The sequence below is a fragment of the Panthera leo genome, chromosome B3 (genome assembly GCF_018350215.1).
Source record: "Panthera leo isolate Ple1 chromosome B3, P.leo_Ple1_pat1.1, whole genome shotgun sequence".
NCBI classification, from domain to species: Eukaryota; Metazoa; Chordata; class Mammalia; order Carnivora; family Felidae; genus Panthera; species Panthera leo.
In genome coordinates this window covers 103,978,236-103,992,158 of record NC_056684.1, presented here as the reverse complement: position 1 = coordinate 103,992,158, position 13,923 = coordinate 103,978,236, and the positions used below count along the sequence as shown (strand labels likewise).

Below are 13,923 nucleotides of genomic sequence, written 5' to 3'. Positions count from 1 at the left end.
AGCATGAGATGGGGAGGGGCAGAGAGAGAGGGAGTCGCAGAATCTGAAGCAGGCTCCAGGCTCTGAGCCGTCAGCACAGAGCCCAATGCGGGGCCGGAACCCGTGAACCATGAGATTATAACCTGAGCCGGTCAGACATTTAACTGACTGAACCACCCAGCCACCCTCAGCTCTTAACTTTTGGTTACCAAAGCAGAGAGGAAAATTGTGTGTGTTACAAGAATGAGTACGTGTGTAGGTTCACTTACTGTGTGTGTGTGTGAGGAGAAGCAGTGAGGCTGGTTAGCTTCACTAGATGAAAATCTACATCTGACTTCGCCAATAACACAAACTTTTAATTTTTCTGTGCTGCACTAAATGTGGGAATTCAATATATTGCTTTCCTCTATTTTGCTAAGACATTCCAAAAAAAAAAAAAAAAAAAAAAGGACTGGAAATAATTGTGACCTACTTCCAGTTCACAAGTCATTAATAAAATAGAAACAGCTCACATTATATGAGGGTGAGTCGAAAGGAACGAATGAGATCACCTATGCACTATCCTCTTTATATGTGTTATGTCATTTAATTCACATACCAATCTTATAAGGTAAGATTCCTATTTTACAAATGAGGACCCCAGGCCCAAGGTTTACTTACATGAAGATGGTATTTGAATTGTGTCTGCCTAACCCAAAAGGCAGAGTATATACTCCGTAGACTACACTGCTTATCAGCCCCTCTGAGGACTTGACTGAAAAACTATCTCAAGTAGCATAATGAAGAGCTATTCCTATTTTAGATTCCCTAAGTGTCAAACTTTGCTTTTCCAAGAGCTCCTAAATAATTTTTGTGCACTCATCTGTGTCTCCACCTTTCTGTTCACCACTTACCACCTGAACTATTATTTACTCAATATTTTTCTTTATGTGTATTCATTTTTATTTTTTAAATTTAATTTTAATTCCAGTACACTTAATACTGTTATATATTCATTTTTCATTTAAATTTAAGGAGGAGACTTTATATCACTATTAAAAATGTAAAACCAGTGTATTTGCTAGAAATAGAAACAAAAAGAGAAATACCTAGGAGAACTGTGGGTTCGAGCAGCCCCTGGGAAGCTCTCAGGCGCCACCAACCGGACAACCATAGGGAACCCTCCAGCGCAGGACTGGGAATTTAGGAAGCCCCTCCCCTCCATGGGTGTAGGGGCGTGGTCTTCAGCGGGAGTTTCCTGAGGGTCGCATAGGCCTCGATGTTATCTTGTTCCTCACTTCTCCACTTTCAGACAGCAGGCAGAGAGACTCAGACCTTGGGAGGATGAAGGAATATACCCATTGCTATTAGCACCCTGCAGCCGCAGCTTATTGTACTGTATTCAACAGAGCTCATTTGGGCAAAAGGTCCAGTAAAACAAAACAAAACAAAATGTTCCTAGTCTGTTGGGAAAGAACAAACTATTTTCAACCCTTTTTAGCATTACTAAGATTTAATTGCCTGGTTCTGTAACTTCAGATCTCCAGCTAAATTTGACAACTCAAATGGTGCTTTAACTCAATAAATCAAGCAATTTGACATTAAAAAGAAAAAATTATGTTGTCAACTAAATCAATTTTTTTCTATTATTTATAGGAAAAAGTTTCAAGAAAATCCAAAAGGTAACAACTTAGAGCCTTTGTATATCTTAGATTATAAATTCTGGGAAAGCAAGCACTTAATCTTTACATTTTTTCCTATAGCCTAGTACAGTAGGTTACATTAAATATGTGTTTCAGAATATTCTGAATGTATTCATTTCCTTACCAGACATTAGACTCAGGCTTAATCAGTGGTTCACCTTATGAAGAAATGACTTTCACATGTACCTATTAGTTATGAATGGCACAGACTATATCTTGGATGAGATACAGAAAAGACTTCCAGAATTAAGCTCTATCAATAGTTTGTGCTATTACTGCATTTGTTCAGTGTTCCTGTGGATAGATTTTATTTTCATTCAGTCTCACTTTTGGCAGATTGCTATTTTTTCAAACCTTATAATATGTAAATTTTGAGTGAATGTCCTTCCAGGAATAATGACAAATTGTTAAACTTCAGTGAGCTTTATAAAACTTACACCCACTCAGTTCTACAGCCATTTTATTAATTCCAAGCACCCAGTCAAGCAACGGAGTAGGCATTCCTGCAATATAACATAAAGTTGAACATTTAAAACCAAGGCCAAATAGGGGCACCTGGCTGGCATAGTCGATCGAGCAAGCAACTCTTGATCTCGAGGTTGTGAACTCAGGCCCCATGTTGGACATACAGGTTACTTAAAAAACAAAACAAAACAAAACAAAAAACAGCAAGGCCAAATGTTGTCCCAAATGGACAACTCATACAATTTGGAGAATCTGAAGGCATAACTGTCAAACTATGGGCAGAAACAGTGGCATGAAAAGGCCATTCTGAACATTTGCTACAGAAGGGAAAAAGCACTGATTGAATACCCATGCAGAAGACTTGGTATCCTTTAATACTCAAAATAACCCTATGAGGCTAGGAGGAAAGTGAAGTTCACAGAAGTTAAGTAATTTATCCAGGACCACCCAGCTTGTAAATAGCAGAGATGGGTTTTGGGATCAGCTGTGTATGACTTCAAAGATCACGTATTTCCTCTACAGCACTTAATTATATGGATATGTTCCATATATGTTAATGGATATGCTCAAGATAATCACTTGGGATTCTTGGATACTAGCAACTCTATTTCATCAGTATAGGGAATCACTGAAAGCTGTGGCTTTATGGGATGAGAGGAGTCATAGCAGATCAGGTCATACTCTATTGAATACAATCAGGATCAACTCTGAATAGTGGGGAACTCACAAAGCCATTGTAGAATGAGTTCCAGAAGGGATTTCTAAGATGGAAATGCCCAGTGCTTTAAGGTTCACTGAAGCAGAACTGCAAAGAATGTGTCCTATGATGGGCAACAACTGCAGGCCTCAGCTGTTGCTGGCCCAACAGGCTGAGCCAAAGCTCTGCACAGTGTGTCTGAAGAAGTGTCATAAATGGTGGCATTTCTTGCAGTAGTGCTACAGATGGCAGTCATGGGGCAGAAATCACCTATGCTGAATGTGGACCGAACCACTGTTTGCACAATGAACTTTTTATATACACATGCAAAACCATAATCACTGAAACATCATTGATTTAAGTGGAAAGACAATCTGCTTTATTATATATTTAACATTTTGCTACTTCATTGAATCAAGACTAAGCTTCTTTTGTGGCATGGGGAATACAAAGATGGGAAGAGGTCATTGTCCTCAAGAAGTTCAAAATATTGGTGTGGGAAGCAGGGGAAAGGCTTGCAAACTAATACATGAGACCAGTGCTTGAGAACTTGTATTTTTCTTATTTTACTTATACACATATATATGTGTGCATGTATATTTATTCAAATGAGACAAGGCTAAGAATGTGTTCCAAAGGTACCAGTTCTACTACAGGTGAACTAGAGAAAATTTTAGCTTATTAATTGACTATAACATATATTACCATATCAAGTTATATAAATTCTTCACTTATAATTTTCTTTATAATCCTATTTATACATCATCCTATTTCCTTGATATTACAGAGGCAAATCTCAAACTATGGATTCAAAATTATCAAGGAAGGGGAGAAGGGGAAACAAAATAGGGTAATGTATACTTAGTACGTAGAAGTGCTTTCATATATTACGTACGTTAGGGTGGAAGTTAAATATTGCAACAACTGTTTCGCTTAGAAATTTGTATTTATCTCTCCCTCCAAATTTCAGACATTTGGAAGCAAAAAATATTCCTTTACATGTATACACTTACCACGTTAGATGTTCAGGTTTCTGGAATTCTGTTTGTCAGATAGACCTACACAGATATGATGTTGCCCTTCTGATGCCCTTCTTTGTTTGCCTGGTGAACATCTACTACCACTTCTTTGAACAAGTTCTGTATTAATAAATGTATAGAAATAGTCTTCCATATTACAATGCTAATACATTGTGGGAGTTATAAGGTATCATTCAAAATCAGATATTATCTGTCTTTGCGTCTAGTTCTCGAGTAGCATTTAATAAGAGTACAATAAAAGTTTAACACTGAATTTTTATTGACCAAATTAAGGTCTCCGTTTCAACTAGATTACTCAGCAGTTTTTAGTTCCAAGTCATACCTTATGTTCAATTGTGTTTAGGCCTTTAATGTTAAATCAAATGACTTGTGCTTTTAATATGAAGGAAATACATATTATGGACATGAAGCCACTGATAGCCACATCAGTTAAAGTCCTCTTGCGGGGTGTCTGGGCAGCTCAGTTGGTTAAGTGTCCAACTTCACCTCAGGTCGTGATCTCACAGTTTGTGAGTTCAAGTCCTGCATCAGGCTCTGTGAAACCTGCTTGGGATTCTCTCCCTCTCTCTCTCAAAATAAATAAATAAACTTAAAAAAAAAAAGTCCTCTTGCCAGTATTAACTAAGCTATACACATTACTAACCACTTTTCCTTGGTTACTTCCTTAGTAAAATCAGCGTTAGAGGCATTTGCTTTTTTTCAGATTAAAAATTTTTGTTTTTTTTAAATATGGACAAAGATAAGTTTTTTTAGTAATGTTAAATAAAATTCATTTAAAATATAAACTTAAATATAGCAATTCATAACTTTTAAGTAATTTTTATCAATTCTTTCTGGACTTTAAAGTATATGTTGTAGAAATGGTAAGTAATAAAATATCTGGCTGAGAGGTTCTGAATAGCCTACAGCATGTGCTAATGATCTTTGCTAATTGTGATAGATCTATTTTTTAGGCTGAAATGTAGAAGATTGACAACCTGTCCTATTGGTGAATCTAAGAAAACTGTCTTCAAAAATTAGTCAATCCATAAGAGACTGCAGAATACTGAATTACACTCAACAACACTTATTAAGAGACCAAGTAAAATATGGTATTTTAATCCCTGTTAAATACTATACTTTTCCTACTTCTAAAATATAAAAGTGATTTCAATTGTTCATTTTAGATAGGTGAAAGGCTAAAATTATTTCTGAACCTTTAATTATTAATTTCCCATCTTACCAGTACATACAATACTTCTTAAAATTTTTTAAATTTTATTGTTTATTTATTTTTGAGAGAGAGACAGAAACACAGAATCTGAAGCAGTCTCCAGGCTCTGAGCTGTCAGCACAAAGCCTGACACAGGGCTTGAACCCAGGAACCATAAGTACATGACCTGAGCCAAACCAGGCGCCCCGTTACTTCTTAAATGTTTAAATGTTAGATTGACATGTTATCATTTGCTGTCTTGTCTATTGTCAACTTAGTTTTTATGAAGTAGTTCAAGATAACTGCAACTCACAAAAGCTCTCACAATTATCATGCTCTTTCTCCAATATACATATTACATATTGTTACACATTCACTTCAATAATTTCACAGCTGTTTTGTTTTTTTTTTTTGGTTTATTTTTAGCTCATTATTTCTTATGCATTGTTGTTTTGGGGAAGAAAATTTTACCAAGCATTTAGAAGTAATTGGAAGGTATATTCAAGCAAATGAGTCTTTTCTTATGGGATACATTTCTTAGATGAAAATCTTCAAAAAAGAAAGTATTAAAGTCTGATACTTAAATATTTTGAAGATAGATCAGAAACAAATTAAGTTAAATGTCAGTTATTTTTCTAAAATGTACACACAGCTCATTTTTATTATGACTCATGCACTAGGCTAGAGAATAGCAGGTTGAAGATGCAACAAATATTCTTTGAACACTTCAATAAACACAATGTAAACATTCCCTTTAATAATGTTTCCTTTGTTAATACAAAACTGAGTGCATTTTTCCCTTGCCTCTGGCTAAGCCATGACTAGCTGAGTAGCAACAGCAGAGTGCTGAAAGAATTTTTCAACAGTAATTTGCTTGTTCTAATTTACTTTTCAAGGTTGATGATCAGGAGCATTATGTTGCTTGCAAAAAGATCTATTTCTATTAATTTGATCCAGTCATTCCTGTTCTCATCATATTTAGTTTCCCTGGTAGCATTAAGTGAATCAGAAAGCCACTGGCACTTCAGTTCTATAGTTTATATACAAAATGAACTTCTAGATCTTTAAGAACAGAACTGTTACACCTGTTGAGAAAGTATGGGTACACTGAAATGAGGGACTCAATGAAACCTCCGCCGTTTGCTCTTCCAATAGAAATGATCCTTCTATTTAGCAGACTTATACAACAATACTGCAACGAAGCATTATCTGTTCAATCCTTTCTTTAAAGAAATTCTAAGAAGCCTTGGTTTTTAACTTGAACACAATCATCACTCATCAATAAGATCAATACATAGAACTCATATGTAATTTAAAATTTTTACATGGTGCACACTGAAAAAGGCTTTATCAAATGTATAATATTCTAAAATGTAATGGGAAATAATCAAGTTATTCTCCACATCTCCAACAAATTTGAAAATCGCTAAATGTTTTCCTGATCTCCTTTCTTTGAGGGAGTGTGTATGGTTAGTTCCAATGTGTATAGTTCCAACATTTAAAGAGTCCCAGCTAAGTGATTTGGAAAATTCAATGGTAGTATTTTTCACACTACTGGCAAAGAAAAGAAACTCTTTCTTCAATCACTGGCAAATGAAAGAGTTAACAATATAAATAAAATGGATTGCACTTAATCCAGGCTATGCTTCTAAAAGGGAAAAAATCACAGGGTTTAAATGTAGTCATTAATTATCTCTTTATAGCCTGCAGAGGGCACTCAAGTCCTTTGAAAGAAAAAGTAAAAATTTTAAGAGGGATAATAATTTTTTTATTTTTCATTTCTATTATTAGTATGTTAACTAAGCAATATTGTTTTTACAGAAACTGTCATTTAAAAAGAAGACACATATAAAGGAAACATACAATTTGACCTCAAACGTTTAGTGGATTATTAAGACATATAAATTTCCACATGTCTTACTGGAAAAAACAATTTAGCAGGTGGTTTCCATCCCAGGGTACCTGACAATCCATAAATGGCGTGCATCTTACATTAGCACCACACTGCCAACAATTACACAGATTAGTCAGGGCCTAGAGAAGTCAATCTGGACCTCAGAGTAAACTGATCATACAGAAAAGGCATTGACTTCTCCAGGCTACACATAGACAATATTATCATCTCCATAAAATAGCTGATGAAAAAAATTAGAAACTAGTTGAAAAGGCTTCAGTTCCTAAGAGCTGTAACCGTCTTCTAGAGTAATTGCATGAGTTCTTTGGCAATTTTCATTTTAATGAACCTCTCCATCACTATTAATAAATATGTTTAGAGAGAAGATACTTGACTTCAATATTCTTCCTTTGACATGATACACAAATATTTCATAGGGAAACCCACCAAGTCACACATACTAACATATACATTATACAAATACACACATACATATGTATACACGTTTGATATAGTCTTTCTCTGACAGCATATTTCAAAATACATTACATTTTATTAACTAAATATTGACTGCATAGAGTAGTAATTATTAAAAATACTAGTTTCTTAGCAACATAGCCAGGGGATCCTGCCCTTCCATCTTAAGTCTTTTTCTGCTTTTCAATTTTCCTCTGGCTAAGTAACTTGGTATCAAAAAATATTTCAAAACAGATTGGTTACTAAATTGAAACTAGAGAGACTGATTCGGCACCAACATGAATTAGATATGCATAAGACATTGTTTCAATTTAGAAACTGGATCACAAAATGTTTGAGCCAAAAAACGTGTAAGAAAGTTATGTATATATGCAACTTACAATGCAAACTGCTACTAGAATAATGAACAATTATTAAGCATTTAAAAAATGCCCTGTCAGTAATAATAAAATTAATAATAATTTAATACTAAAAAACAATTTTGTTACACACCATTGTTTCTTTTTTTAAGAGTCAGTCTTGAAACCTACTTGAAATATACTTGAAAATAAATCTCCAAATTTGATATCTTGGATGATAAATACTGACATTGAGGTTGATAATAGTTTTAAGTGAACTTCTTGAGAAACCTAGCATAAAACACATCTTAATATTTTATTCTTAAAATATTGTGCAAAATTACATAAAATATTTTAAGGTTTAAAGTTATGGAAGAAGAGGTACTCAATTAAATGAGAAAAAGGCAGAAAAAATAGTGAGCAATACAGTGGGAGGCAGTTATTTTAATAATTTAAAATAATCTGAATTGTTTTTATAATGGCATCATTTACCTTCATAGAAAAAAACATCATTCTGAAAAAGAACATGATTATCTTATGATGGCAATGTAACAAGCCTTTTTTCCTCAAGAAAGAACAAAGTTAACAAATAAAGCTTTGAAACCCTAAGTCTTAAGATGAATAATTGTGTATTACATGTTTCCCCCATTGGATTTCTTTACCACATAGCATGACATTTTTTTTTTAATGGGGGGGAGGGCGAGGAGAAACCATGCAGTTTAATAAAAATAGAAGCATTTTCTCAGCCTAAGTTGTAGCCATTGCTTTGATTTTGGGTTTATCGCAGGGCCAATAAGTATACACTCTAGTACATGAAATAAAACTAGAAGATATACTTAGAATATAGTCTTTGTTTCTTCTTTCTTCAAAGCCTATGTTGCCTAAAATCATTGTTAGTCAAAGCAAAAAGAAATGTTTGTTCTATTACGTAAGAAATAAACTTCATTTGGTATTCAATTGACTTTCTAACTTAGCAGACAGGACTTTACATCTTCAAATACTGAAAATAAATTGCATTCTTGGCCCTTGCTTTAAAAGGTTAGAGAGAATAAACGCACACCCTGGTAGTGTTCTAGTGATCTCCCTAATCTCAGTTGCACTTTGTCAGAACGAGGTAACTGGTAGTTAAGTGAAATACCCTAGATCAAAGGGGGATTAATCACCAACTGAATCCTTGCTGAATAAACCTGTCATTCAAGAAAATTATTTCCACTGAACTTAGCAGAGGATTGAAGGTATTTGCATAACAGGGACCAACGTACTTCAGCCAGGTTAAAAGGTTCAGAATTCATCCCATGTTTAGCTTTTTGCCTCCTTTTCCTTTCAGCAGCTGGGTACAATGGTTTCTAATCTGATAATACAGCTAACTATCTAAATGATGTCAGAACAGGAAAGTATTGCAAAGTTTGGATGAGGGATGGATCAATTTCACTTTCAGTAACTCCTAAATCTGATTTGTTGGAATTTAAGATGTAATCCTAAAAAAGTCCCTTAAACCTGAGGACTGTTTATTAACATCCCTTTTCTGACCTTTGTCTTAGAAACGACCGTTCTGCTATGGCAGCAGTCCCCACAGAGGCTCTGGATGATAACTCGACCTACCTACCTCTCAGGGGTGGTACAGGGGTATATGAATATCTATAAAGCAGCCTGAAATACTATAATACAACATGAAAGAAAATATTAGTTGTTACTGTATATAAAATTGTGCTTTGAAAGATCTTAAATCACACAATGTATAAAAACGACAATAATTTTAACTGAGAAACACTGAGTTGGTGTGAAAAAATTAGTTTATGAGACAGACTATTCTTTAATCAAAAAAGCCTTTTTATATAAATAATTCTCTTAAGAATTCCTGAGAAGGCCATTTACTTCAAACCTGACGTTCACACTGATTATCTAAAAAAGAAAAGTAAAAAGTGCCCACCAGTGTAAAGGTATTAACTTATACTCTAAGAGTACTGCTGGCTTTATAAAGTTTTAAAAATATTGTTTAGTAAAAAATGAAGAAGGGTTTTATGAAAATCATGAATTATTTTTTTGAGTCCGTTTTCAGAAATTTAACACTTTTTGTACCTTTGGGGTCTACTGAAGAATAATTACCCTTACGACAGACATCAGATTTCATAATCATATTTTGGCACTAAAAGGGAATTTAGCAATTTTGCGTCTAGAGTATGTCTGACACCATCCAAATCTTTAACTGGAAGTAGATGCTCATATTCACCACAAACGCAAAGCATCTTTCAAGTTAAAAAATGCAAAGAATAGTTATCAAAGAAAATGAATAAAATCCATAGTGAGATAATTTTTTAGAAAATGATTGAAGTTTTAACCCAAGAAAGGACTCTTAGAGTGTCTTATAGCTTAGAATAAGAACATGTCAATCACGATTAAGCTTCTGGAATCGGAATCCCTTTGAAATGCAGCTGTTTCTTCTTTAATTGTGGCAGCGGACTCTGAAGAAAAGAAAGGTCCAGCCTTAAAGATGAGTAAGGAATACAAAATAGCTCAGGATTAGTTGTGGAGTTCAAAGGTCGCTAATTACACTAAGGAGTTCCCAGACACAGGGAAAACATTAAACAGGTCACCTACCAAACGGGAAACAGACTTTGTCTTCAGAAATTATCCTGAAGTGACAGGTTTCTAGACAAAATCAAAAGCATCACAGTGTGCCCAGCTGATCTCAACAGGATGAAAACATGAGTTGGTTTTAGTTCTGTAGCATTATGTTAGAATGGAATGGCAACAGATGGCATCAGGTTCCCCTTCGCCCTATACTTTTCCAGGACTCCCTACATTTTCCTCAGGCTTCTAGAAATGTCAAACCAAAGATTCACTGGTTTTTCTGATAGCTTGTAAGGAAAGTTTTCCCTAGGGGATTATTATACTGACTATCTGTGTACTTACTAGATAAATGCCTCTTGCCTATCGTAGTGTACTCTACCCAACATTTATACAATAATCAAGATGTCCAAATGGCTCCATTAATATTAACATAAGTTAAATGTTAAGCTTCCCTTGAGTTTAAGAGAGATCAAATAACTTAAGGGAAATGGCTTTTTCCTTCTTTCAAAAGAAAAGTTTTTACTACTGATTATCTATGATTAAGCTAGAATAATAAGTTAAAGTCCTGGTCAGGCAGTTATTCTATTTTCTTTGTTACTTGGGATAATTTTGAACATGGAGCATTCTGCCATGATAATGCCTTGAGAAAATGAGAATTTATAATGAGTGAGATTGACCCTAATTAAAAAAATCATATTTTAAATCCTAAATTTATTTGCAATATCCCTTCAAACTATCATTGCTCTCTTTCAAGGAGTTAGAAGCTTTCTTTAAGCTCTTCCTTAGGAGACTCATTAAGAAATAGAAACCAAGAGATAATTTAATTGAATATTAATCTGTAATGCATATTTTTTATAATGCTTCTAATGCTATTCTGTAAAAAGAAACTTGACATGGATTAAGTTTTAAGGATCTTGAGATTTCATGTTTTCTTGAATGGTCACTTTAAGTCCAACTTGACAATGAACTGCTTTGAAAATAGAATGAGACATATAATTGTAAAGACAGGTAGAGAATAAAGAGTACAGGTGGTTCCTAAAGAAATCAAGAGAATGCTAATAAGAAAGCAGGAGTGACAAAATATGCCACATGAGATTGAAATAAGACTAATACTCTCTACTCACAGAACAGCTTTTGAATTTTTACCTGAATTCATTAAGAACTTTCATATAATAAACATGAAAAACAGTATTATTCCTAAACTTATTTTTAAAAATTTGCACGCATTAAGTGATCACAAAAACACTATGCTCATTTTTTGAAGGTATCCCACTCCTCTTAGTATGCTTACTGACATCCTGAGCAAAATGTTGTTGTGGCAGATTAGTAAGTTCACCTGAAAAGTAAAGTAACTCTAGAACAGATAAACAAACACCTTATATAGAATTATGCAGATTCTTTATTAGTCAATAAGATAGTTCTGATTAAGAACAGGTTACTAATTAAACAACATTACTTTGTTTTCATTGACTGTTTTTTTGTTTTTTGTTTTTGTTTTTTTTCCAAGAGACTGACAGTGGTTTCTGATGTGGTATCTGGTATTCTGCAACAACACATTGTACTAGGAGCTTACTACTCAGGTTTGAAAGGTTAAAGAGTTTTTTTATCTTGCACACCATCTACAATCCATTGGGAATGGCTGCCTGCACCTTTGCAATGAGGAGACTGAGCCCGTATCCAGGAAGGCTCAGTGGAGAAAGAAGCCTGTGACTGATTGGCCATGTCTGCCACAGGGACAGGAAAGAGCATGTATGGGAGAGTGACCCAGGACTAGTCTAAAATAAGCCTAAAGTGAATCATGACTGTTTTATGCTCTGAATCTTATTTGAATAAAATCAAAGGGTAACAAAATAGGAGACATTAGCCTTTAAAATGTTCTTTCAAACTATGTCAATCTAAAAACATTAAACAATAACATTTTTATAATTAAATCACTCAATGATTTTTTTTCATTCATAGTTTATATGCATACACATTAAAAATAAAAGACAAATGATTTGAACTATGTTACCATTATATAAATCCTATTTAAATATGAGATAATTACAGTAATAATGATCCATATGTTACTGGAGCAGGAGCCTTAGAATTCCAGATGTAATAGTCAGAAGAAATTAGTTTCCGGTCTATAGAAAAAGGAAATAAATGGTAAGACTGTATTATCTTAACAAAAATTCAATGAGACAGCAAAGTCATGATATTTTAGAATTGTGGGACACAATTATTTCAAGAAAGGCAACACTCTGAAATATTCATTTTAATTTCACTTTATCAAGGCATTATAATTTTTACAACTTTAAAAATATGGGCTTATTAAATATATGAATCCATCTTTGAGCTTATGCCAAATTTATGCCAATATCCCTTACTCATATTACTTCTATCAATTTTCTCATGGTTTCCCTAAATTGTTTCTTATGGACCATTATGTCAACTACAAAAAAACTAAAAATTTTTTATTGGTTTCCCTTCAGTAACCTCTTTACCATGGTCCTAACTCTGATCTTACTATTCTTTTCCCATTCAAAGTTTCAGAGATAGAAATAAATATCCAACTTTCTAGTAATAGTCTTAAAAAGTTGCTTCGATGGTTTCTTAAAGTTCTGATCAAATTTAAGCTTTTTGTTTTAATACCTTTATAGCTTTGAACAAATGACAACCTCTCCGAACTCAAGTTTTCTGATATGTAAGTTTGAGATAATAATGCTCACTTGGAGCTAGATCCATGTAAATTCTAGTTATGACACGTATCACTAAATATCTAATTCTGCCTTTTTTACCTTCCTTCTTCATAATGAAGAAGATAAAGGTAGGATGTATTACCTTGTTATTGATTTATCTTTTTCAGTCTGAGAACCTAGTAACATCGAAAGGCAACACAGCATATTGGTTAAGCGCGCCGGCTCCAAAGCCAGCCTGCTTGGTTTGAGTCCCAGTCCTGCCATCTACTACCTATGTGACCCTAACCCCCACGTTCCATTAGCATCCTCATCTGTAAAATGGAGATAATTCTTACATAGGATGCCATGAGGATTAATGAGTTAACACACATAGAATACTTAGAACTGTGCCTGGCACAAGGTGAGCAATAACTGTTAGCTACTATTACTTAAATAAACATTATTATCGTCGTTAATAGTTTCAGAACTAAGTTATATATTACAAAAATAGATTTTACTGTGAAGATGCACAAAGTGGTAGTCATGTTCTGAAACTAACAGAGGAAGGAAATAAAAGACTGGTCATAATTATGCATTTAAAATGATCTTTTATTCAACATAGTAACATATTAATTTATATTAAAATATAAATTAATTACATTAAGAAGCAGGTATATTACTGAAATGTCCCATCCTATATTATGTTCCCTGAGAATTACTACAATATGTTAATATTAATAAGATACTTAAAATATTTTAGACATTACCTAAAGAGACAACATAGACAACCTAAAATATTGTCCCACAGTCTAAAATTTTATCTGTTTGCATTCAGTATCCCATAGATAGAATCCAAAATATTTGTATTTAGACAAAACCACTGGTTTGTCTAACCTGATATATCTCATATTTTGCCCTCATTAAAAAA

General features: G+C 33.8%; 1 protein-coding gene across 8 annotated transcripts in view; it reads right to left on the bottom strand.

Moving 5' to 3' along the window:
* AP5M1 (adaptor related protein complex 5 subunit mu 1) overlaps positions 1-13,923 on the bottom strand; it is a 59,318-nt gene that overhangs the window by 28,766 nt on the left and 16,629 nt on the right. For 3 of the 8 annotated variants that reach the window (XR_006203847.1, XR_006203848.1, XR_006203849.1), the window contains exons 8-9: positions 12,383-12,461; positions 1,068-1,293 (exon numbers count right to left, since the gene is read on the bottom strand). Coding sequence is in view for 4 of the 8 variants with exons in the window: in XM_042943337.1 (XP_042799271.1) it covers positions 1,203-1,293; positions 12,383-12,461 (170 nt within the window). In the remaining 4 variants the exon portion in view is untranslated. Of the gene's footprint in view, positions 1-1,008; positions 1,294-3,561; positions 3,963-9,526; positions 12,462-13,923 lie in introns of those variants that run through there. The other 5 variants (XR_006203850.1, XM_042943337.1, XM_042943338.1 and 2 more) reach the window with 5 other exon arrangements.